The sequence below is a fragment of the Bos grunniens genome, chromosome 24 (assembly GCF_055505025.1).
Source record: "Bos grunniens cultivar Pamir isolate PY7600 chromosome 24, Bosgru_T2T1.0, whole genome shotgun sequence".
NCBI classification, from domain to species: domain Eukaryota; kingdom Metazoa; phylum Chordata; class Mammalia; order Artiodactyla; family Bovidae; genus Bos; species Bos grunniens.
In genome coordinates, this window is record NC_141188.1 from 27,375,592 (window position 1) to 27,402,560 (window position 26,969).

General features: G+C 36.4%; 2 protein-coding genes across 5 annotated transcripts in view; one reads left to right on the plus strand and one right to left on the minus strand.

Moving 5' to 3' along the window:
- The window catches only part of LOC147345978 (uncharacterized), a 302,780-nt gene that overhangs the window by 139,702 nt on the left and 136,109 nt on the right, over positions 1-26,969 (plus strand). The window contains exon 4 of one of the 4 annotated variants that reach the window (XM_086372890.1): positions 918-3,360. The exons of the other annotated variants lie outside the window; for them this stretch is intronic. The gene's annotated coding sequence lies outside the window, so the exon portion shown is untranslated. Of the gene's footprint in view, positions 1-917; positions 3,361-26,969 lie in introns of those variants that run through there. 4 annotated transcript variants of the gene reach the window in all.
- DSG1 (desmoglein 1) overlaps positions 1-26,969 on the minus strand; it is a 44,106-nt gene that overhangs the window by 11,028 nt on the left and 6,109 nt on the right. Inside the window, exons 2-11 of the mRNA XM_086372884.1 lie at positions 23,968-24,003; positions 23,578-23,709; positions 22,222-22,377; positions 19,979-20,123; positions 17,001-17,167; positions 11,764-11,898; positions 10,971-11,156; positions 7,997-8,256; positions 5,081-5,220; positions 2,107-2,397 (exon numbers count right to left, since the gene is read on the minus strand). Coding sequence (XP_086229010.1) covers positions 2,107-2,397; positions 5,081-5,220; positions 7,997-8,256; positions 10,971-11,156; positions 11,764-11,898; positions 17,001-17,167; positions 19,979-20,123; positions 22,222-22,377; positions 23,578-23,709; positions 23,968-24,003 — 1,648 coding nt within the window. The remainder of the gene's footprint in view (positions 1-2,106; positions 2,398-5,080; positions 5,221-7,996; positions 8,257-10,970; positions 11,157-11,763; positions 11,899-17,000; positions 17,168-19,978; positions 20,124-22,221; positions 22,378-23,577; positions 23,710-23,967; positions 24,004-26,969) is intronic.

The window sequence follows — 26,969 nt, forward strand, 5'->3', positions numbered from 1 at the left end:
GAAAGGGAAGTTGCTCAGTCATGTCCGACTCTTAGCGACCCCATGGACTGCAGCCTACCAGGCTCCTCCGTCCATGGAATTTTCCAGGCAAGAGTACTGGAGTGGGGTGCCATTGCCTTCTCCAGGTCCTCTCTAGTGACCGCAGGATGTAGTCTGTTTCTCTCTTTAAAAATTTTTTTAAATTTATTTGCTTAATTATTTTATTATTTTTGGCTGTGCTGGGTTTTTTGTTGCTGCACACGTGGGCTTTTCTCCGGTTGTGACAGTTGGGGGCTACTCTTTAGTTGTGGCATGTGGGCTTTTCACTGCTGTGGCTTCTCTTGTGGCTGAACACACGCCTAGGCCCACAGGCTGCAGTAGTTGTGGCTTGTGGACTCAGTAGCTGAAGCTCCTAGGCACTGGAGAACAGAATCAATAGCTGTGGTGCGTAGGCTTAGTGTCTCAGGAGCATGTGAGATCTTCCCGGATCAGGGCTTGAACCCATGTCTCCTGCATTGGCAGGCAGATTCTTTACCACTAAGCCACCAGAGAAGCCTGTGGTCTACTTCTAAAAGCTCCCGTGTGTGATACTTCTTTTTCATTATCAAAGTGTGTTGTGAAGTAAGTCTTATGATTTCATAGAAGGCAAAAGCAAGGCCCAGGGAGTTTGATATTGAAACTCCAAATAAAAATCTTAACTTATCTACTTAAAAATATTGTAATATATAGTGGAACTATGTGTAACTCTGTTCTGTGTTTTCCAAGTCTCCTATAAATGTGTTATCATACCTTCATAATTTAAAAAATAAAAATTAAAAAATATATACTAAAAAAAAAAAGCAAGGCTCAGAAAAGTTGGGTAACCTTGGAAAGACTCAGACAATTGAATTTAGAAGCTGGAGTTTACCCCTTCTTTTCTTTGGTTCTTCTTTTCTTAGACTGTGCAGCTTTAGCATAGCTTTTGAACTGTGGTGTTGGAGAAGACTCTTGAGAGTCCCGTGGACTGCAAGGAGATCCAACCAGTCAATCCTAAAGGAACTCAGTCCTGAATATTCATTTGAAGGACTGATGCTGAAGCTGAAGCTCCAATACTCTGGCCACCTGATGCGAAGAACTGACTCACTGGAAAAGACCCTGATGCTGGGAAGGATTGAAGGCAGGAGGAAATGGGGACAATAGAGGATGAGATGGCGGAATGGCATCACCAACTCGATGGACATGAGTTTAGAGCAAGCTGCGGGAGTTGGTGATGGACAGGGAAGCGTGGCATGCTGAACTTCATGGGGCTGCAAAGAGTCTGACACAACTGAGCGACTGAACTGAAGTGAGATAAAGTGCCCTCAAGGTCAACCCCTGCCTGTGTTTGTAGTCTCAACTCTCATCACACTGTCAGACACATCCTTTATTTCTTCTCTGATGGAGTCCTTTATTGCAGTTACTTGCACTCTCATTCTTTTGGGACTGTGCACATGGATTTTTTTTTCTTCTTCTTGTATTGTGTTCTCCTTTTCTTGTCCAGTAGGATAGTTCCTATTCATCTGTTAAAACCCAACTCAGAGTTTACTTGTTCTATGTAGCCTTTTCTGATTGTTTCAATCAATTGTTTCTTACTGTCTTCTTCACTCAAACAGCAATTTGAATCTGTCTGTTATGGTGGTGGTTGGTGGTGGTTTAGTTGCTGTGTTCAACTGTTGTAACCCCATAGACTATAGCCCACCATGCTCCTCTGTCCATGGAATTTCCCAGACCAGAATACTGGAGTGGGTTGCCGTTTCCTTCCCCAGAGAATCTTCCCCCCACAGGGATCAAACTCAAGTCTCTTGCATTTCAGGCAGTCTCCTGCATTGCAGGTGAATTCTTAACCAACTGAGCCACCAGGGAAGCCTGTTACGGTACTTCCCTATTACATTGAGACTCGATGCAAAATAGTTTTTATCCTCACTGAACTCTAAGAAATCAAACTGATTTTTTTTTCATGTCATAAACCCAACACCAAACATAGAAATTTCTTGATAATTGCACAAAATAAGAATGTATAGAATATATTTCATCAAAGGGACAGAAAACTAATTTCCTCCCTAGTTTTTTTGGAGGGACACATAAAAACAGAACTGTTCAAATACTTACATCCTAGGACCAAGAATCCCATGATGAGTAGTCCAATGCCAGCAGGACCAAAATGTACATTATCTCCTAGTGGCTGATAAACACCAGTTCCTACACCATAATCATTTGTGCCAACAGCAAGAGTATTTGTGCCAACACCACCACCAGTTGTGTAGCCATTAGTGGTAACACCTCCGGAAGTAAGGCCATATGCAGAGGTAGTACTTCCATTTACATTTGGACGTTCGGTTTTCCAGCCACCATTTTCAAGGTTAATAACAATTGTACCAGTACAAGTTCTTTGAAGAGCATCTGTAACAAAGTTTAGAATGAAAGAAATATTTTATACATTTGGTTTAATAATTGTTGGACGATACGAACCTATTTTCTCTTTGCATAAACACTTATTTCAGTGCCTTAATTCCTACCAGTTCAATAACCCCCCATATTGTCTTTTGTCTGCGACTCAGTTTTTAAATGAAAGCATTACGAGTAAATATTAGTGCTTGAGAAAAAACATACACAATAAAGAAACATGTGTTAAGAAACATGTGTTGAGAAACATACACACAACACGTCACGTTATGTGTTGGTCAGCAGTGTGTTATAAGCCAGTGTGGAGACATTTCTAGGCTGCGTGTTGCACACTTCTCCATATTTTGTTTGCTGTTTTACTGTCTTTCATCTTCAGCTCTTGTTTTTTCCTTTTATAGGCTGACAAAACCAGCAGACTTTGAGCAGGTTGGTCTGTCATTTGTATAGACATCACCTACAGATAAAACTTCATATCCTCAAACTCACAACTGTCCGTTCAAACAACTCATAGGAGGGAGAATTTGGCACCATTGGAGGTGGGGGGCGGATTTTCATTATTAAATAGGTGAAGAACTTTTGTTTTACTATCAGATATTCCAAATTTGCTTTCTTCTTGTCCTTCGAAGTTTCGGTAAATTATTGTCTTTGTTGGCTAAACATGAGAGGAGAGATATTTGTGATTTGTTTCAGCTTAATGGCTCCACACTTGCTGTTGGTTTCAGCAAGTTACTATTATTGTTATTGTTGTTCAGTTGCTAAGTTGTGTCAGACTCTTGCAACCCCATGAGCTGTATTATCTCTATTTTATAGGTGTAAGATTTGTTGTCAGGCTTTGTTCATCATTGTCATTCTAGAATCTGGCACAATGGCTAACGTTTGGTTAGAATTCAATACATAGTTTCTGAGTAAATGAATAAAGGTATTCCTGAAAGCCGGTACTAGAGATAGGCTTACACCCTAGTCTGTGTGTATGTGTGCATGTGTTATGCCTAGTTGTGTCTGATTCTTCGCAACCCCATGGACTGTAGCCCACCAGGCTCTGTCCATGGAATTTTCTAGGCAAGAATTCTGGAGCAGGTTGCCACTGTCTACTCCAGGGGGTCTTCCTGACCCAGCGATTGAACCCACATCTCTTGAGTCTCCTGCGTTGGCAAGCAGATTCTTGACCACTGCACCGCCTGAGAAGCCCACGTCCTAATCTATCTGAAGTCAAAGTCCATGTCATTTCAGTCAAGCTAAGCTGATTCTATTGTTATTGTTGTATCAGAGTACAATAATTCTATTGTTACTGTTTTTGTTATTTTTATTATCATCAGATCCAATGTTTATCCCAGAAAACTGTATTTTTTAATGACAAAGGTAATGTTCCCTACTTGCCATAAACCTACAGTTTTAGTAAGCTTAAGTTTCAATTTCTCCTTCATGTGTCCAGTTAAGCTTGATGTTGGGTGTAAGAAAAGGAGTAAACTAGCAATTGCTTAAGACAATTTCAGCGCTGAAATAAGCTTTATCTGTGGATGGAATAAACATTTCTATTTGTAATACACGTTATAAAACCTACATTTATTTTGACTGATTGTGGAAAAGACCAGCATAATTTGGTACAAATTCTGAATTAATGAATGCTTTTAAAGAAATGCTCCTTTATTTCTTTTTAATCTGTGAAGCAAGTGGAAATTGTCAATCCCATTTTAAGACAATTGAAAGAAAAAGAGAAGAAAGAGACAGAAGAAGAAAGAGAAGCTGAAGCAGCAAATATTGCTTAGAATCAGCTTTGAGGAACTTTCCTCCTAGTGATCTAACCTACTTTAAAGCTGTTGGTCTTGAAAAGTAATAAACTTGCTAATTCCAAATTGTTTACATGAAGTTGTACATTAACTAAGGATCATATAAAGTTAAGCTAGCTTAGCTTTGTGTCTATTTGAAAATAATTTTACAGTATCATTAAAAATTTTCAATTACCAACATTAATAGGAACTAACATTTACTGAAAGTCAGCACTTGTCTAGTGCTTTACTGTAATAACTCCTTGAAAGTGAAAGTGTTAGTTGCTCAGTCATGTCTGACTCTTTGCAACCCCATGGACTGTATAGCTCACTGGGCTCCTCTGTCCATGGAATTCTCCTGGCAAGAGTACTGGAGTGGGTTGCCATGCCCTTCTCCAGGGGATCTTCCCCACCCTGGGATCGAACCCAGGTCTCCCACATTGCAGGCAGATTCTTTACTGTCTGAGCCACCAGGGAAGCACTTAATAACTCCGTAAGTACTTCTAAATCCATAATGTTACTGTCCCACTTTATGGAAGAAAAATCTGAGGGATAAATGGGTTAAATAACTTCTCTAAAATCTGTAGCTAGTAAGTGATAGTACAGTATACCAATCCAGTTTCATTCCAAAGCTCACGGTCCTAACCATAAATTATAATGTATCTTGTATCATTCAGGATTTGATTCTATAATGCCCAGTATGATAATTTTTGTTGGAAAAAGGGTACTTCAAAACACAATAATTAAAATTTTAGTTTCTGAATGTATATACAAATTTTTGTTGGAAAAAGGGTACTTCAAAATACAATAATTAAAATTTTAGTTTCTGAATGTATATACAAATTCCATGTATATATGATATAACTGTATACATAAATTCCATGAGAAGGGAAAAAAATAAGTTGATTTCTTACCATCTATAGATAGAATTGTTCCTTGGTATTTTCCCCCAAGTATTTTGTATTGTTCCATAGTAACTTTATTTCTCAAAGTAATTATGGCTGTTTTTGAGTCAATAGCGAGCAAGTCAGTTGGATTTCTTCCCATTACGTATCTGTTTTTGAAAGACAGTGGTACAAATTAATGTTAGTTATGTAGAGAGAGAGAGATTGATTTTGATTTTTTTTTTTAAGGATAATTGCTTTACAGTGTTGTGTTGGTTTCTGTTGCCATCCAATGTGAATCAGCCCTAAGTATACATGTGTTCCTTCCCTCTTAGACTTCCCTTCCACCCCCCCATCCCATCCCACCCCTCTAGGCTTTCCCAGAGCTCCCTGTGTTATACAGCAACCTCCCACTAGCTGTCTGTTTTACATATGGTAATGCATATGTTTCAATGCTTCTCTCTCAATTCGTCCCACCCTCTCCTTCCCCTGCTGTGACCACAAGTCTGTTCTCTATGTCTGTATCTCTACTCCTGCCTGCAGATAGGCTCATCAGTACCATTTTTCTAGATTCCATAGATTTGCATTACTATACAATATTTGTTTTTCCCTTTCTGACTTCACTCTGTATAATAAGCTCTAGGTTCATCCACCTCACTAGAACTGACTCAGTCATTCCTTTTTATAGCTGAGTAATATTCCATTGTATACGTGTACCACATTTTATCCATTCGTCTGTGAGTGGACATCTTCCATGCCCTAGTTATTGTAAATGGTGCTGCAGTGAATGTTAGGGTACATGTGTCTTTTTGAATTATGGTTTTTTCAGGATATGTGCCCAGTAGTGGGATTGCTGGGTCAAATGGTAGCTTTATTCCTAGATTTTTAAAAAAAGAAATCTCCATACTGTTCTCCATCATGGCTGTATCAGTTTACATTCCCACCAACAGGAGGGAATGTAGGAGGGTTCCCTTCTCTCTATACCCTCTCTAGCGTTTATTGTTTGTAGATTTTTTGATGATGGCCATTCTAACTGGTGTGAGGTGATGGTTTTGATTTTAAAACATGTTTCCTGCCAGTAGATGTAACCCCTGGATATAATTTTCAATCATTAGAAACTTTGTCTGAGGACATTCAGAAATGGAGGGAGATTTAAATTTAAGAAAAAGAATTAAGCAACCACTTGTGATGGAATGTCTATTATACCCACTTGGATGTCTGAATAATCCCTTGATACTTGCAGCCTCATTTTCATTTGATTTTGGTAGCATCAGAACTGTCCTGGACAACCCAGATACTGGGACTTCCTGGACTGCTGCTAACTCTAAACTTTTCTCTTACCAAAGAAGTTATTTCTTCAGACCTTGGCTTTCATCCCTTTCCTATTTCCAACCCCTCCCCATATACACAGTGCATTTACAGGATTTCTTGTGGATTCCAAACTCCATCCTTGTCTTGCACCTCTATCCTATTCTCTATTCTCTTCCTCTCCTCATCCTTGACTTTGAAGTTTTCCTTCCATTTATATGTTTGTTAGACATACATTGGTTAGAGAACTCTCTGTGTTGGGCATTGTGCTAATCGTGGGGAATAGAACTTGGAAAGGAGTCAGAGGTAGGGGTGTGGTCTTCCCTCAGTGAACTCACATCTGTGGAGTACAAGAGAGCTTATCAGCAATGGTGGTGCAAAGACCGTAGATAGTAATGCCTGTATGTGGAATCTGAAAACAATTCGTGTAGATGATCTTATTTATAAAGCAGAAATAGAGACAGATATGGAGAACAGATGTATGGATACCAAGGTGGAAGGAGGGGTGTGATGAATTAGGAGATTGGAACTGACATATATACTCTATTGATACCATGTATAAAATAGGTAACTAATGAGAAGCTACTGTATAGCTCAGGGAACTCTAGGCAGTAGTCTGTGGTCACCTGTGAGGAGGAAACCAGAAATGAAGGGATATATGTATATGTTTAGCTGAATCACTTTGCTGTATAGTAGAAGCTAACATGAAAGCAACATGCTCCAGCTCCTGCTCAATCGCTCAGTCGTGTCCAGCTCTTTATGTCCCCATGGACTGAAGCCTACCAGGCTCCTCTGTCCATGGAATTCTCCACTGGGGCAAGAATATGGGTTGCCATGCCCTCCTCCAGGGGATCTTCCCGACCCAAGGATTGAACCCACATCTCTTGCTTCTCCTGCATTGGCAACTGGATTCTTTACCACTGAGCCACCTGGGAAGCCTTAAGCAACTATATTCCAATAACATTAAAAAAAAAAAAAAAAGTAATGGCACAGTGTGTTGAGAGCTATAATACTCGTATGGAGTGAGTTGACTACAGAGCAAAAACTTTTAAAACTCATTTGTGAGGTCTTTCCACCCCCCCATTGTTCTTGACTACAGGAACTTTTCAAAATACATGTGCACATATAATACAGTGATTTTTCATGATCAAGTAGAAACATTTGGATATGTAGAGTTTAAAAAAAACTACAAAGCATGACCTTTTCCTTAATGTAACCAACCTATTCATATTAAGGTTATTGTTGACCAATATTAAGTGCTAATTAAAGTAAGAAAGTAACTGATATGAGTTAGCTAAATCTAATTGATTTCAATGGGTGGATTTGCAATGGGAAAATCAATCCATCAAATCTTCCAAGGGGAATACCATGATATGTGGAAATCAGCTAACTGATCAATAAAATATATAAACACAGGAGTGTCAAACTTTCAAGATACAATTATTTTCACATTTTAAACCTTCACACTTTCCATCTTACATTTTTCACAGATTTTTATACTTTCTTAAACACTCTAAATTAAGTAGCAGTTCACCAGTTTGTATGTTATATGATTGAATTTCAGAAATAGTGAAAACTATTTTAATTCAGATACAGTTCAATATGTGGTGAAAATTAGGTGGAAAAAATCAATCTTACCTAACAGTTGTTGAAGGCCGATTTGCGTCGAGATCCCAAGCTACATACTCTCCTATTTTATAGTTTTGTCCCATATTACTATTTACTACAAATGTCTTTGAACCTGGACGGAACACTGAGCCTTCAACTACGTTTAACACGGTCACAGAGATTGCAGTTGCTGTGAGTTTATATTGAGACATAATTGATTGATGAAATTCAGCTTTATTTCTAACACCAAGACTAAGTTGCAGATTATTCATAGCTTCAAAATCTAGGGGCTAGAAAATACAGAGTGAAATGGTTTTAATAGAAGGAGAAAAAGCATTCTAGAGGAAAGAGAAATTCTTTGATTAGAGGCAAAAGAAATTCTTATATCTTTTTCTTTAATAAAATATAAATACATATAAATACACAATCTATTCTTACTTTATGTTCAATTCAATACAAACACATGAAAATACAGTAAGAAAAAAAATCCAGTAGTCTTAGATCCTTTGTTGAAAAAGTTAAAAATGTGTGAGTTCTAACTGTCCACCAAATTAAAAAATTTTAAATAATACAGATGGTCAAATCCATTGATTTTGTAGTGCAAAGACAGCTTATGTTAGTTGCTATCATTTCACGTTTCTCAGAAAATAGCCCTATTTATTACAAAGAATGGGCCAAATATATCTAGTCTCAATCATTTGACTGATTTTATCCATAAAGAACTATTTACAAGAAATTTTATTTTGTATATGTGATTTCTTTCAATAAATCAAATAATAGAATATAATATGTAAATAATGAAATCCATAGTTTATTCAATATATCCAGGAAAAAATTCATTTTACATTATAAAATTATAGTCATTTTCATTATGAAAGATAATGTCAAAATCCACTACTCATATAATCCACAACTATGCAGTATGCACGTAAATACCAACTACATTTTTCTAAATTTTCACAAGAGTAGATTAGATGACCATCAATTCACACATTGAGCGCTCCAGTTAGCTAAAATTTTCAGTCTTTGCTCTAATATTATCTCTATTTGCAACCCCAAGAATGGTTATAAAATTATGTGTATATACACATCATATGCACTTATTGTGGCGGACGGGGGAGCTTGGTAGGCTGCCGTCTATGGGGTCGCACAGAGTCGGACACAACTGAAGCGACTTAGCAGTAGCAGCAGCAGCAGCAGTCACTAAGTCATGTTCAACTCTTGCGACCCCATGGAAGGTAGCCCACCAGGCTCCTCTGTCCATAGGATTTTCCAGGCAAAAATACTGGAGTAGATTGCCATTTCCTTCTCCAGGGGGATCTGCCTGACCTAGGGATCGAACGTGAGTCTCCTGCACTGCAGACAAATTCTTTACTGACTGAGCTACCAGGGAAGCTCTATGCACTTATTACATGCATATAATCCTAACAAAAAATTGATACATGATGTCACACACATCTGGGAGAAAAATCAACATTAATCCCATTTTACAGATAGAGATATTGAGGCCAGATAGATAAATCAATTTTCTAAAGTAACATCATAGTTTGGGGTGTAATAGATTAGGACTCAGTTTTCCCAGCATGGAATTCTAGATAGGATAGTGGAAAAAAGAATGTAAACTTAATAGCTAGAGAAGCCGAGGTTTGAATATCAGTTGTCCCACTTACTAGAGATGAGAACTGAGCAGGTTACAAACTCTCTCTGAACCTCAGTATATTTATTTGTAATGTGGGCATAGAATCTAATTTGCAGGGATACTATAGAGAATAAACTAAGGCATGTGTGCAATGACTAAGTGAATGGAAGCTCTAGGTATGGTGACCTTTATGAAGACATGAGACAAATGATCACACATTCCTATAGGGACACAATTCCTCAGGAGTTCATTTCCCAGGGCAATTTTGAAGGAAGGAAATAGTTGAAAGAGGATTGCATTTTACCATGAGGAATACGTGTTGCATTCATCAGATACAATTCATGCACAGCTATTGCAGATTTTAAAAAATTGACTGACAAGTCTAACAGCAGAGGGTGAAACTTTCACTGTCGACTGTCTAGGAGTCAGACATTTTTCCTCATTGAATCTCAGAGAAAATTCTACTGCAGTTAAATTGGTGGATAAATAATGTAGTGGAGACACAGAAGAACTCTGTTGACTGGGATGATCTGGACCAAATCTTTAGTGTATGTATGTCTGTAATAAGCCTGGGTCAGCAGCCAATGTGAGATGAGAATTTGATAATCCTACAATTACAGTGGGCTTCCCTTGTAGCTCAGCTGGTAAAGAATCTGCCTGCAATGCAGGAGACCCTGGTTTGATTCCTGGGTTGGAAAGATCTGTTGGAGAAGGGATAGGCTACCCACTCCAGTAATCTTGGGCTTCGCTGGTGGCTAGGCTGGTAAAGAATCCACCCACAATGTGGGAGATATGGGTTCCATCCATGGGTTGGGAAGATCCCCTGAAGGAAGGAGGGCATGGCTACTCACTCCAGTATTCTGGCCCGGAGAATTCCATGGACTGTAGTCTAATTTTAATTTTGTAAAAAAACTCTGATAAACTAACAACTTTTAATTCATATGATGAATATTGTTAGTGAATAATAATTGATGTATAGTATTGACAGGGATACCTTTTTTTAGGCAATGTTGAATCTGCTTAAAAATAAAATTCTTCAAACTGAAAGGATTAATCAATTATCGTTGCAAGCATAAAACAAGATTCATGTTTAAAAATGCTTTCCCTTTATATGATCCATGAGGGAATACTGTATTGATAGGAAAGAGTTCCAAGTAAAAACTTCAGTGCCTATTTTTATGAAATGATATAAGCAGAAAAACTCTCTATAAAAGGCTCTATATCATATATAACCCTAAAACACAGTAATTTTTATTTTACCCATTCAAGTTTGTGAAGTGTCAACATCATTTTAAGATTACCACTTTGAAAAAAAGCTAAGAAAACAAACTATTGGATAGGATATAATATAATAGGGTACCATACCTTAACAACCTTTAAAGTTCCCACATTTGTTCTTTCATTCATTTCTATTTCAAACCAATTCCCCTCATTTCCGGAGATGAAGAAAATGACTGCCATCCAGTTAGCTGAGAACTCCTCATCCAAATCTATTACTCTAATCTGGAGCAAATTTGAATTCAGAGAATTTTCTTCAATGCTTATGGATTGCTGAAACAAGAAGTAAAAATATTTTAGCACAAACTATGTGAGAAAGAGAATTATACTAGTTTTATATAGAATGTTTATAGTTATTCATGATATAGAAAGGGGATCCATGTTTGTGGTCTGACTTTTCATTGTTCAAATAAGGGTTTTTTTCATATGTATTATGTAAACAAACACGAGATGAAATATGTGTGTACCTTTGTCTTATGACTTAAAAATAACTACATCTGTAAAGAGAATTGTTAGAACAAATTTTAGAAGGTAAGGAAACTAAAGTTATTAAATTCAAGGACTGGACTTTGCTGGTGGTCCAGTGGCTGAGACTCCGTCTTCCAGTGCAGAGGGTAGGGGTTTGATCCTTGGCTGGGGAGCTAAGATCCCACATGCTGTACGGTGCCACACACACACACACACACACACACACACACACACACACACACCCCAAACTCTCGGACTTCCCTGTTGGTCCAGTGGCTAAGACTGAAAGCTTCTAATGCAGGGGGCCCAGGTTCAATCCATGGTCAGGGAATTAGATCCCACATGCTGCAACTAAGACCAGGTGCAGCCAAATAAACAAATACTTTAAAAAAATTCAAGGACTATTACTTACTGTTGGCAGTTCCATGTATGGAATGTTATCATTGACATCGAGGATTTTAATGTTGCATTCACACTCTGCTGACATACCATCTGCCCCACCATCTCGGTCTGAGCCTCTTACAGCTAGAGAGTACTGGCCATATTGCTAAAAAGACACAACAAACAATATCACAGTTGATGTAGACAGTTCTTATTTTGTCCTGTACAAAGATCTTTTAAAATGTTGGCTCAACATTTGCATAAATCTATGATGAAGATAGAAGTAACACAGAATGTTGAAAATTCACAAATCTCACATCAATTTATATGAAGTTGCCACTTCTATTCCCAACAATGTCTATACAGCATTATTTAAAAGAAGATAAAATATTTAAAAGCCCTCATTCCTTATTATATGCTGAAAAATAATATAAAGGACGAAGCAGACCAAAATTGTCAGGAGGGGAGAGATTGTTTACCAGGAATTTATAGAATGAAAATTCTGTACCTAAATTATTAGCCCCTGAATGTGCAAGTAGAATAAAGAGATAGCAAATGTTTGCATTTCTGGGGAGTGCCAGGATGTGGCAGTACAGTTACTGATGATCTGTTTTCTTGATTCTATTCGATGGTGCTTAAATTTTTAGAAGCTGGTAAAAGCCATGAAGCCTTTTCTAGATATATGTATGTGTGCATCCTCACTCAAAGTTCATATACTTTTAGAGGATTCATAGTTAGAGATGTCTTGAGGGCTCTCCACAAATCCCAGGTTAAGAATATCTGCTCTGAAAAAAAGGGAGAGGCCTCAAATTAATAAGATTAGATATGAAAAAAAGAGAGGTAACAATGGATACCACAGAAATCATGAGAAAGTACTACAAGCAACCGTACACCAAAAAATGGACAACCTGGAATAAATGGACAAGTTCTTAGAAAGGTACAGTCTCCCAAGACTGAACCAGAAAGGAACAGAAAATATAAACAGACTAGTCACAAGTACTAAAATTGAAACTGTGATTTTAAAACTCCCAACAAATAAAAGTCTAGGATCAGATGGCTTTGCCAGTGAATTCTATCAAACATTTAGAGAAGAGTTAACACCTATTCTTTTGAAACTATTCCAAAAAATTGCAGGGGAAGGAATATTCCCAAACTTATTCTATGAGGCCACCATCACCCTCTTACAAAAACCAGACAAAGATACCACAAAAAAGAAAATTATAGGCCCATATCACTGATGAAAATGGACATGAAAATCCTCAACAAAATACTAGCAATCCAAATCCAACAATACATTAAGAGGATTATACCCCATGATCAAGAGGGATTTATCCCAGGGATGCAAAGAATTTTCAGTACCTGCAAATCAATTAGTGTGATACTTCACATCAACAAATTGAAGAATAAAAACATATGATCATCTTCATTGTCATCATCATCAAAAGAAAAGCTTTTGACAAAATTCAACACCCATTTATGATAAAACTCTTCATAAAGTGAGCATAGAAGGAACATACCTCAACATAATAAAGGCCAAATATGATAAAACTACAACTAAAATCCTACTCAGTGGTGAAAAGCTAGAAAATATTTCCTCTAAGATCAGGAACAAAGGAACAAGACAAGGATATCCACTCTTGCCACCTTTACTCAGCATAGTTTTGGAAGTCCTAGCCACAACAATCAGAGAAAATGAAATAAACTGAATCCAAATTGGGGAAGAAAAAGTAAAACTGTCACTATTTGCAGATGACATGATACTATATATAGAAAATCCCAAAGATGCCACCAGAAAGCTAGAGCTCATCAATGTATTTGGTAAAGTTGCAGCATACAAAATTAATACACAGAAATCTGTTGCTCTCACAATGAAATCTATACTCTCACAATGAAGGCTCAGAGAGAGAAATTAAATAATTTTATTTCTCATCACATCAAAAAGAATAAAATACCTGGGGATAAACCTACCTAAGGAGACAAAAGACCTGTACTCTGAAAACTATAAGGTGCTGATGAAAGAAATCAAAGATGACACAAACAGATGGAAGAATATACCATGTTCCTGAATTGGAAGAATCAGTATTGTCAAAATGACTGCACTACCCAAGGGAATCTACAAATTCAATGCAATTCCTACGAAATCACCAATGGTGTTTTTCACAAAACAAGAACAAAAAATCTTAAAAGTTGTATGGAGACACAAAAGATCCTGAAAAGCCAATGCTCTCTTGACAAAATTGGGGCTAGGAAAATTAGACTCCCTGACTTCAGACCATACTACAAAGGTACAGTCATCAAAACAGTATGTAACTGATACAAAAATAGAAACATAGATCAATGGAACCAGATAGAAACCCAGAAGTAAATCCATGTGCCTATGATCAGTTAATCTACAACAAAAGAAGCAAGACTTTACAATGGAGGAAAGACAGTCTCTTCAATATTAAGAGGTGTTCAGTGCTGAGAAAACTGAACAGCTACATGTAAAAAATGAAACTAGAACATTCTTTAACATCATACACAAAAATAACATCATACACAAAATAGATTATTTAAATGTAAGACTGGATATTATAAAACTTTTAGAAGAAAACATAGGCAGAACAGTCTTTCATATAAATTTCAGCAATATTTTTTTCTGAGCCATCTCATATAGTAATGGAAATAACAAAAATAACAGGACAGCAATGGAGAAACAGACATAGAGAACAGACTTATGGACGCGGGGAGAGGGGAGGAGAAGGTGAGATGTATGAAAAGAATAATGTGGAAACTTACATTACCATATGTAAAATAGATAGCCAACGGGAATTTACTGTATGGCTCAGGAAACTCAAACAGGGGCTCTGTCATCAACCTAGAGGGGTGGGATGGGGAGGGAGATGGGAGGGAGGTTCAAAAGGGAGGGGATATATGTATACCTATGGCTGATTCATATTGAAGTTTGACAGAAAACAACAAAATTCTGTAAAGCAATTATCCTTCCATAAAAAAAATAAAAACAAAAATACACAAGTGAAACCTAAATAAATTCAAAAGCTTTTGCACAGCTAAGGAAACCATAAACAAAATGAAAAGACAACCCAGAGACTGGGAGAAAATGATTTGATCAACAAGGGATTAGTTTCCAAAATTTACAAACAGCCCATGTAGCTCTATATATGAAAAAACAAACAACCCAATCAAAAAATGGGCAGAAGATCTAAGTAGACATATATTCAAGGAAGACATCAGATGGCCAAAAGTACATGAAAAGATGCTTAGCATCACTAAAAATTAGAAAGATGCAAATCAAAATTACATTGAGATATTACCTCACACCAGCCAGAATGGCTATCATCAAAAAATCTACACACAGTAAATGCTGGAGAGGGTATAGAGAAAAGGGAACCCTCCTACATTGTTGCTGGGAATGTAAATTGCTGCAGTCACTATGAAAAAAATACGGAAGTTCCTTAAGAAACTAAAAATAGAGCTGCTGTATAATCAGCATTCCCACTCCTGGGCATGTATCCAGAGAAAAACATGGTTTGAAAGGATGCATGCACCCCAATGTTCATTGCAGTGCTGTTTACAATGACCAAGACATGGAAGCAACCTAAATGTCCATTGACAAATGAATGGGTAAAAAAGATGTGGTATAATCGTACAATGGAATATTACTCAGCCATTAAAAAGAAAGAAATAATGCCTTTTCAGCAATATGGATGAAATTGGAGATGATCATACTAAGTGAAGTAAGTCAGACAGAGAAAGACAAATATCATATGATATTGCTTATATGTGGAATCTAAAAAAAAAAAAAAATGATGCAAATGAACATATTTACCAAGGGGAAACAGGCTCACAGACTTAGAGGACAAACTTGTGGTTACCAGGAAGGAAGGGTAGGTTGGGGAAGGATAGATTGTGAGTCTTGGATTGACTTGTACAAACTCCTATATTTAAAATAGATAACCAACAAGGACCCATTTTGTAACACAGGGAACTGTGCTCAATATCATGTAGCAATTTAAATGGGAAAGAATTTGAAAAAGAATAGATACATGTATGTGTATAGCTGAATCACTTTGCTGTACACCTAAAACAAATGCAACATTGTTAATTAACTATACTCCAATATAGACTAAAATTATAATAAAATAATTTATTATATGTACTCTAGTGGCTTGCCAGTGACTGCACAGTTCCTTTATTGTTTAGAGTTCTTCACCATTACAACTCTTTTCATGTTAAAGTTATCCCACTGGGCTCCTTAAGAAAGTTTGAGAGGGAGAAAACAGCTAAATCGTCAATTTCTTCTGATGGTAATTTTCAAACAAGTAATAAAGGACATAGTGATAACCTGGAAACTGATGGCATTTGGGTTATTATAGAGCACTAAAATAATCTGATTTATCCTAAATCCTGAATCATTAGCAGGGAGATGGTCATTTTAAAATAGCTATAGTACTTAAAATTTAATTAAATATCAAGTATAAAATAAAATTTCCTTATTTATAACCCTGAAATTATGCACATCAGTTATATTCTATCAATATTAAAAAAATAATGAAAAGTTGCTATTTTAAAATTAAATCAAGGGACCATGTGGTATTATAGAAACCATGTGACACTGATTCTAATTTGGTAACAATCAGTAATTATTTTTTGATTTGTAAGTGAATAGACTGGTCTGGATGTTACTAAATTCCTCTCCATTATTCTGATTCTATGAGTCATTTCCCAAAGTAATCAGTGGACTGTCAGTATGTGAGATATAGGAAGAGAAAAGGGAAAAAAGAGTTCTCTTGTCAAATGAGCCTGTGATAGGCTGGATTAAAGAAAGATAAGCAAACAAAACAAAAAAGAAAGGTAAGCAAGTTTCTTAATCTGTAAAAATTCTTGGGGCTTCTATTGTGTTCACCTGCATTGTGACTCACCAAGATGGGGCACATTACAGCAATTGTTTCTTAAATTTATTTCACTGTAGAACATACTTAGAAAAAATAGAGCTTTTACATCTGCCTTGTGTAGGTGTACTTTTAGAATGTAGTTTTCAAATTGAGACAAATTCAGTAAATTAAATGAGAAATGAGTATAAAATCTATTTGAGGAATTATTTTCTTCATCTCACAGATATTTCTTATGTTGTTCCCATTATGTGAAAAGGTTATATAATCAAAATTTTAAACTATTGTTTTCTTTTTCATTTCTTTTTCTTAGAACTCTTGCTTTTAGAATCAGTTCCATTGAAACTACAACCCACTGAAAAGAAAAAAAAAATACCTCTCTGTCTAGAAAATTATTCATTGTTCGAATTTCTCCAGTGTATCTGTTGATAATAAACATCGGTGAATCTGAGGGTTCTTGTCTTATGATCTTGAAGGCTATTTTTGAGTTCAAATTATTTGGTTCATCTGCATCAGTAGCATTGAGTACCATCACCAGTGTATCTAGAAATCAAGAAAAATTGATTGCAAATGGACAATTTGCATTTTTGTTGTAATATAGTATACTGCTTTCCCAAAAAAGTGTTATGGTTAGTTAGTCCATGTAATGGGAACTCCACCATTTCCCCTTTCTATTTTTTCAACATATCAATGTCTTAGCTCCTTTTCTATACCTTTGTCTTGATGAAAAGATCACATTTTGCCAGGAACTTTAGACATTACTGGTATTTAAAAAACAAGGAAATATTTTCTTCTGCTTTTACATTTCTTATTCTAGTATAATTATTTTTTAAAGGCTTCTATGGTGAAACAATGTGATATAAGGACAGACCAACTCTCCCAACTACAGCACTTTCTAGCTATGTGATATTGGCCTCAGTTTCCACATCTATAAATGGGGATGCAATTGGATTGTCCTCACTGAGTTCATGAAAGAAATAGTTATATGAAATAAAATTATGTGAAGTTCCTACTGAATAATACACATTCAATAAATATATTTTATTATTCTATTTTGCGTGGTCTCTAGGAAAGTGCAAGGTATCTAGCAGGTTTAAAGAGATGCATATGTAATTACATTCTGCACCTGTTCTTCACCTTTTCCAGTAATCTTATTGGTAGTTTTGATGAAGGATGCTGGAGAATGTGAAAAGCTGCAAGCGTTCATAAACTAGACTTTTCTATACTCAACTCTGTTTCAAGCACAATTGGCCTTGTCTTTAGACATAAACTATCAGCTCCTGTCTCTCTCTCTTTCTCAATCTCTGTGTGTATTTATTTCAGCATTTTTAAGTGTTTTCAGAGGCAATTATTTCATTAATTATGGTGCATTCATACAATAAAATCTCATGAAACTCTTAAATGATGAAACTTGTATTTCCTAATATGAAAATGTGTTCAAAATATATTTAAAAATTCACACTGTAGATTAGTATGTAAAATATGGTCACATTTGTTTCTTCTTTGGAAATATGTTTATATATATTTACATGATTATAGAAAGTATGTACCTAAGTAACTAGTGATTCTATTTGCCTCTGAAGAATAGTACAAAGGAGAGCAAAGAATGCATTTTATTTCATTTTTACTCACATTTCATGAAATTTTTATAGCAAACCTTCTTATAGTAGTATTTTTAAAAGTTTAAAATATAGGTATAATATTTTAACAAATAAAAATTAAAATGTAAGAATTATTTGAGTTTACAAGAAATTATACTGCTTAAAGGAGAAGGCAGTGGCACCCCTCTCCAGTACTCCTGCCTGGAAAATCCTATGGACAGAGGAGCCTGGTGGGCTGCAGTCCATGGGGTCGCTGAGGGTCGGACTCGAATGAATGACTTCACTTTCGCTTTTTGCTTTCATGCATTGGAGAAGGAAATGGCAACCCACTCCAGTGTTCTTGCCTGGAGAATCCCAGGGACGGGGGAGCCTGGTGTGCTGCCGTGTCTGGGGTCGCACAGTGTTGGACACAACTAAAGCGACTTAGCAGCAGCAGCAGCATACTGCTTAAAAATTAAAAGTACTATGGTAAGTTTAAGTTTTGAATTTAAATGAGACAGTATCTCTGCTGTTTTTAGATATATTTAGGACAATCTTCAGTGGTAAGCTAAGCAGTTAATACACTATCTGCACAAGTGATTGAATATTTGGCAGTTAAAATATTGCTTTAACAGTAATCCACAAGGAAGTAATTACACGTTTAGATTGTGAAAGCTCTTGAGAGTAAATACTGGATCTAGTTTCTAGATTTTCTGGTGCCCTTCCACTGGCATCCCTTGAGATGGTCACCTTTAAATCCACATGGAGGACCAAACAGGATTAGATTTAAAATACATTTCAAATACATAAAACCGGTGATTTGAATAAAAAGCAAATGAAACGTATATTTATTAAATCATATATATGAAGGGGGAAATGCTTGTTTTGTATTTAGTGAAAGTTAGTCATGTCCGACTCTTTGCGACCCCATGGACTATAGGCTCCTCTGTCCATGAAATTCTCCAGGCAAGAATACTGGAGTGGGGAGCCCTTCCCTTCCCCAGGGGATCTTCCCAACCCAGGGATCAAACCCCAGTCTCCCGCATTGTAGGCGTTTTGTATTTCTTTGCTGTCAAAAAAAGCTCTTGAAGATTATGAACACCAAATAGATTGTCTAGAGGTGATTTCTGTGAGTTAAAGTAGTTAAAATTTTTTTAAAAAGCAACATGAATAGAAGTGGATGAGATTCCCCTTTAAGTAGTCAGTGTGTGTGTGTGTGTTAGTCACTCAGTCATATCTGACTCTTTGCAACCCCATGAACTGTAGCCTGCTAGGCTCCTCTGTCTATGGAATTTTCCAGCCAAGAATACTGGAATGGGTAGCCATTCCCTTCTCCAGGGGATCTTCCCTACCCTGGGGTTGAACCCAGGTCTCCTGCATTGCAGGCAGATTCTTTTCCATTTGAGCCACCACAGAAGCCCTCAAAGTAGTCAGGCTGGGAGGCTAAATTCTCTTCCCAGTGCCTCTGTCATCACTGTGCAAAATACTTTTGGGATTTTTCCTTAGGAATCTACTACAGAGGTGGTGTGTGAGCAAGTTCCTCCCATTTCTTTAGCGTTGCTTCTTGTGTATGACAGTTGGAGCTGCTTCCATGGTTGAAGGGAAAGCCATTATGGAACCTTCCTCATGCCTTCCTGTTCTACATGCTTCTCCAAACTTATCTTTCACATTTGTGATGTAGTATCTTGACAGAGTTTAACCTCTAGATGCCTGACTGTTAAGAATGATCTGGAAACTCAATAGTCTTGTTTACTTAATAAAGTAGACTACTTACTTGCGTTAGAATTTTCTTCTATTTCTCCTACAAAAGTAGACATAGAAAATACTGGAGGGTTGTCATTTATATCCAAAACCCTGACTCTAAGCTCAAGAGGTTTCTCTAAATCTTGGCCCAGTGAATTCAGAGCCCGGCAATAGATCTAGGAGAGAAAAGAGGAATAATTACATGATGCAACCCATAATTATTGAGTTCTCGCTTTCTCTGAGCATTATGCTTAGGTATTGTGGGAAACTAAAAGAACAGTGAGACATATGATTTCCAACTCAAAGGTAGGCACAAGCAGTACTTACAAGGGGAGGCAAACACAAAGTCAAAATCCCATTCGAGAAAAGGTCACATGATAAGTTATATAAAGGAAGAACAAAATAGCTATGACTTCATGGGAGGATGTAATGATTGAGAGATCTTCAAAGAAAATTTCAACAGGTGAAGCAGACAATTGACAGGGTGTTCCAAGAAAAAGGATTCATGTGAGGAAGGAAGTGAAGTGGCAAAAACTCATTGCTTGGAATTAGGAATAGGGGTTATGGGGTTTGAGAATATGACAAAGGAGAGTCACACAGGGGCTTCAAAGAAATATAGCATTCATGGGCTAAGTGGTAGCTACGTGGGTGTTTATATTATTATTTGTTTTTGTTCATTCATTCAGTCATGTCCGACTCTTTGCGACCCCATGGACTGCAGCACACCAGCTTCACTTACTGGGTGTTACATAAGTGTTACGTGTACTATTTTGCCTATGTGATATACAGTAAGTCCCCTACATATGAACCTTCAAGTTGCAAACTTTCAAAGATGCAAATGTATTATAAATCTATTCCAGTACAGTACTGTATAGCCAATTGTATTAGTTGGGTACCTAGGCTAACTTTGTAGGACTTAATGCACTCCCAGAACGAAACTCTTTGGTATGTAGGGAACTTACTGTGCATGTGTGCATGCTTAGTCACTTCAGTCGTGTCCAGCTCTTTGTGACCCTATGGACTGTAGCCCACTGGGCTCCTCTGTCCATGGGATCAACCAGGCAAGAATACTGGAGTTGGGTTGCCATGCCCTCCGCCAGGGGATCTTCCTGACCCAGGGATCGAATCTGCCTCTCTTACATCTCCTGCAGTGGCAGGTGGTTCTTTACCACTAGCGCTATGTGGGAAGCCCAGGGAACTTACTGTGTTTCATATAAAAATGCATGTGTTTCAAGAGAAGCTAATAGGCTGGCATGTTGATTTAGAATTTTCAGGGAAACATTGTGGGAGACAAGGCAGGAATACCGATATGGAATAGAAAACTAAGGAATTAAAGTAGTTTGAGGCATACAGACAAGCAGTACGAGTGAAAACCTGCAAGCATAGATTACTATTTGAAGACATTTTGGGAAATTATAGGGTTTGAATTGGAGAGGTTACAAGATCAAAGAAAGATATTAAAATTTCGCTATTTTTGTTTTTCAAGTATTAACAAGTGTTGACTCTAGTGATAGATGGAAATTGATCAGCAGCCAATGGAGCAGTCAGAAGAGAGATGAAAAAACAAAGTAGATTGATTAAGGTTCTTGGACAGGTAATTATGGGAAAATAGCTAGCTCTTGTGATAAGTCATTGGGAAAAAGCAGAAAATCGATCCTTTTTTTGGATTTAATTCAGAACATTTCTGAACTGGAGGAGAGAGAATTAATTATGGGAGTTTGTGATGGAAGGCCTCAGACTTTTTAATGAAGCGGGTCATGAGGTCAGCTGCATAAAGTGGAAATGAGGTTGAGAGTTTGAAGTTTTGTCACAGCGACTGTAAAGAATAGAGTGAGATTCATTGAGGGTGAGTTAAGTTTCTCCAAGGCACATTCTGAGCTCAGGGGAGTCGAGCAATATGAATTTATCATCAAGTATGTTCACTCAGGAAAGGCTCCATCTGGAGTTCCAGAAATCATCATTTGGCATTGGGATTAAGAGGAACTGATATTCTCAACTGAATTAAAGATAAAGAAGTAAGTTAGACACTTGCCCTTCTTGACAAACATTTAGCTTGACACGGGAGCTGACGAGAGGTTAGCCCTTTTGCTAAGGCTGTTAAGCAAACACTCCTCTTTCTCTTAATCTGTTTCTGTCAGGGCATTGGATGCTCATGAAATAAGAGACAACCAAAAATGCCCAATATTGAGACTCTTGAAATCAAATAAATATGATCTGAACTTCAAGATATTTCCAAAGTAATATAGGCCTGAACATACATATTCATGCACTTACAATGAAAAAAGGGGTGACCTCTCGATCGACTATGGATGTTATATTAATTTCACCAGTTTTTTGATTAATAACAAAGATTCCATAAGGTGGTTGATCAATTCCTACTCCAGAGATGCGGTATGTAACTTGCTGGTTTGCAGCACAATCTGAGTGAATCTGCAAAGAGAGCGCAGGTGAAAACATTACAAAGAGGAAATCAAAAGTACAATTTAATAACTATCTTTCTTGAGAATTGTTGAATGTGAGTTATCCTGTTATCTTTTGAGAAATGTTGGAAATAGGAATTATTTTCCTAGATAAGTGGAATAATTACAGCTCTAGTATTTTCAGCAGTAAATGACAATGTAATAGAAGAAATTCAATTTTAGTTTCTACCAAATAAGAAAAAAGTAAAATATCACTCTCATAAATCTAAATCTGTGTAGTTATCATTCATGCATTCACTCATTCAACATTTAAAATGGATCATATTATTTTTAATGTCTGTGCTAATATTGAGGCCAGTAGGGAACTCCTTACCCTCTTAAGGAGTTTCTCAATGTTATTACATAACTTTGATCTTTTGATTAAATGTTTTTTTAAATGTAAAGTTTTTGAAGAAAGTTTTAAGAGGATTTTTGTAGGTGACAAGAGAGAGTTATCCAACTCTATTGTAGAAGTTTTTAATTCTGAAAATAGGAAGTTGTATTAGCAGAAAAATCAAAGAGACCACCCCAAATAAATTTTATGGAAACCAGCGGTCTCTCTGAAATTAAAAATTATATGATTGTAAGCAATCTCATGGGGGAATGTCTGTGTAAATCTGTGTATATGTATGTATATATGTTTGTATGTGTGAATCTGTGTGTGGAGATGTTTCTGTGTGTGTGTATGTGCACATGTGCATGTGACTGGGTGTTTACTAAAGGAAAATAAGGGAAAATGAAGGGAAAAGAGAATGTGAAAGAGGGTACATTGTGAATGTTCATAGAAAGCTAAAAGTAGAAAGTCAATTCTAAGATTATGAGACAGAAAGAGCACACACTTAAATGGTTCCTGTGAATGTGCTGAGCATTAAATTCATTGTTTAAATCACTGTATTTTTTCATCTAGAGTTTAGGGTGACACATGATTGTGTATATTAATTTCACTAATGTTATGAGTCAGTGTTCAACTGTCTACCCAAGTGGATAAATTTCTTAATTTACACTTTTGATGGCTTCAATTTTTCTAATCTGAACAGCTATAGTTCTGTTCTGTATCATAACTTCTCAGTGAGATATGCTCATAAAATATTTATTTCAAAGGTAGGTTCTTTTGAAAATTTAACTCTGTCCATTCTGATTTTTGGTTTTTTGCTTTGGGTTTGATACTTACTTTGGCGATCGGGTTCCTCTTTGAGTTGTCCTCACCTTCCCGGCAGGCTGCAGCAAACTTGATCCACTCGCGCTTTTGCCTCCTGATGGAGTGCCACTTGATGGTGCCATTTTTAGTGTTATAATCCCTGACCTGGGGTGGGCAGGACAAAGTAATAGTATCTATTAACTTTTATTCATAATTCACATTCCACTGGAGATTTTAGAGGTCAGGGCAGTTTCAGAAAGAGAGGATGTTTAGTTGGAATTATTGGTAATTTTGATAATCCATTAATTTTAGCATAACATTAACTTTACTTATACATCATAAATTTTCATTGGAAAATATATTACTTCTCCCAAACTATTTTTTTACTTTTAATTTGGAAAAAATTAATTTTCTATATATTACCTGGATTCTAAAGTCACTGTTAACTTCCAGCACCACCTATAAAAAATAAGATAAACATAAGAGTTAATTTTTAATTGAATGCTCTACAATGCATGTTATCCCACTGCTTAAAAAAAAAAAAAAGTTAAACAGTCTTGTGGGTCATTAGCAGGTGGATTTGGTTTCTTTCTCAAGATCTGAGGACATTACTAAGGATTCTTTTGTGTTTGGTTTTTACCTTTCAGTTTTGCTCTTATTTTCATTACTTTTTATTGTTAACTTCTTTTTCATCCTTAGCCTGTACAGATACTTGTAATCATATGAGCTAGGATATTTGAAACTAGAACCCAGGGAGAATGAGGGCTGGGAACTCAAGATCTCTTAGTAAACCTTATGCCTGAAGAGTTGAAAGCACTTGGATGGTATTTAGTGATTTCAATAGTATGTAATGATACTAAAATATTTGACTATAGTTTTGGGGTCTGACTAGCCACAGATGGGAATAGAAAAGAAAATCTGAAGTAAAGAAAGCATATAGCGCAGAAAATATCTGGAAAACTTTGGAATGTTTGCTTTTTCACAGACCAGTTCTAGATGGAAGATTTTCGAGTATTCTTGAAAATCTTAAGATGATAAATCTTTAATTTGCTTTGAAATATGAGAATAAAAGTGCTGAAATCAAAACAATTTTCTTTATATTTGATGTTTTATTACTGGCACTAAACAAAACAGATGATATAAATGCATCCTTCCACAGCAATGAAGATAAATTACAAGACTGTAGGGACAAATGCTGTGTAAGCAACTTTCATTAATCTTTTCTCCTGCATTAAACAATTTCCCTGTCAAGCAAATGAACTAGTCAAACAAAACTCTCCCTAGTTTTAGCTCTGGCCTTGATCTTTATATATGATTTATAGTGTAAAATTATACATATAATTTAAATTATTTTTTTCTAAAGACAAAGGCACTTCTAAAAACATACATTTATATATTAAGTCTACTATATCAATATACTAAGACATTGTAAAATATCTAAAAATTAGGTGTGGATTTGAAGGATTTGTTTACATTTATTACATTTAACTTAGAATTAGTTAAAGATGGTATAAATTCTTAGTTTTTATTCACCCCTAAATAAGAAAATGGCACCCCACTCTAGTACTCTTGCCAGGAAAATCCCATGGTTGGAGGAGCCTGGTAGGCTGCAGTCCATGGGGTCGCTAAGAGTCAGACATGACTGAGCGACTTCACTTTCACTTTTCACTTTCATGCATTGGAGAAGGAAATGGCAACCCACTCCAGTGTTCTTGCCTGGAGAATCCCAGGGACGGGGGAGCCTGGTGGGCTGCCGTCTATGGGGTCGCACAGAGTCGGACATGACTGAAGTGACTTAGCAGCAGCAGTAGCAAATAAGAAAATTTTAACTTCTGTTTTTTTTTCAGAGTTGCTAATTATGAAAGCTTTTTATCATAATTAGACTTTATCTGGACCACTGATAAAAGAAAATTATAGTTTGTATTTTAAAAAATACTAATAATAGTAATTTCAAAATATAATAATTACTTTTTATAGTCACTTTCAATTTTACCCTTAAAATAAAATTTTAGTCTCCAATGCATATTTTAAAAAAATTTCCATAATTCATAATGGTTAATATCAGCAGTATAAAGAGATTATGTTTTTATTATAGAAATTATATACTCATGGTATCAAATGTTAATCATTATCATTAATCACCATTACAATTTACTGGATGATAACTAAGTATTGGAAAATGTGTTTAGAGGAATCCATGCACTCAATCTTCAGTAGTATATGTGGTCAATACTATAATTCTTTCCATTTTACAGATGAAGAAATTGAGGTTTGGATATTAATTTAGGGCTAAATATAAAAGCATCTGCCTGCCAATGCAGGAGAGTCAGGAGAGGGGTTTGATCCTTGGGTTGGGAAAATCCCCTGGAGGAGGAAATGGCAACCCAGTCCAGTATTCTTGCCTGGAAGATCCCATGGAGAGAGGAGCCTGGCTGGGTCACAAAGAGTTGGATATGACTGAGTGATCGAGCACACACTCACAATCCAAAACAATTCAGCCTAAATTTGTGTTTGTGGTATGTATAATATAAGATGGCTTATTCCAAGTAAATTTCCAAGTAAAATATACTATGAAGAATTGACATTATTACAACTTTGAGAATTCAAAATAATTCTGATTTTAATCTAATCTCATAATATCCTTGTGAATTATTAATAGGAGTACTTATATACAATAATAGCAGCACTAACAGTAATGCTATGCGTGGAGTGGGAGGAGAAAGAAAAATAAATGACCCAAATGGTCCAAGTTACTTTGGACAAGTAACTGAATTGTTATTGTAGAGTCCCTCTTGGGCACCAAATTGAAATAATGCAGGTATGTATTTCTTGCTACCTGTGAACGCATGAACACTTTTTCCTCTAATTTGTAGGTGTGGAACTGGGGTGTGGGGGTATCTTATTTGTCTGGGAGCCATTTCTTTGTAGTTACAGAATTGTGTATGCATCTGTTATCTGTCTTGCGCTTCCCTTACCACACCGAAGTGTCAGTGCTTGCTGTTTGCTTTGGAGAACTATGCCAGATGACTAAGAAACCTTCCAACTTTATGAAGCTGGGTCATTCTTTTTCCCATGAATAGCAACTCAGGCAGAAGACCAAGCAAGTTTCACCACAGAGTCAGGCTCTCAACTGGATTAGTAATTAAAAAACTGCCAAGTCTGCTTAAAATTATGTTTTGTTAACATAATCTTACTGTGATTTGCTCAGAGTCTAGAAAAAAAACCAAGAAACTCTGAAATAGCCATTCTTGGACTTTCAAAGGCAAAATAATGAAATCAAGTACTTCATAGGGTCAGAGAGCTTTCAGTGTACTTGCTGAATTCTCTTAGTTTTCTCATTTGTGAAATGACAGGGGTAGACTAAGTTATATACAGTTACCTTTTCAATTCTAGCAATAAATCTCTGCGTGCAGTAGGAAAATATT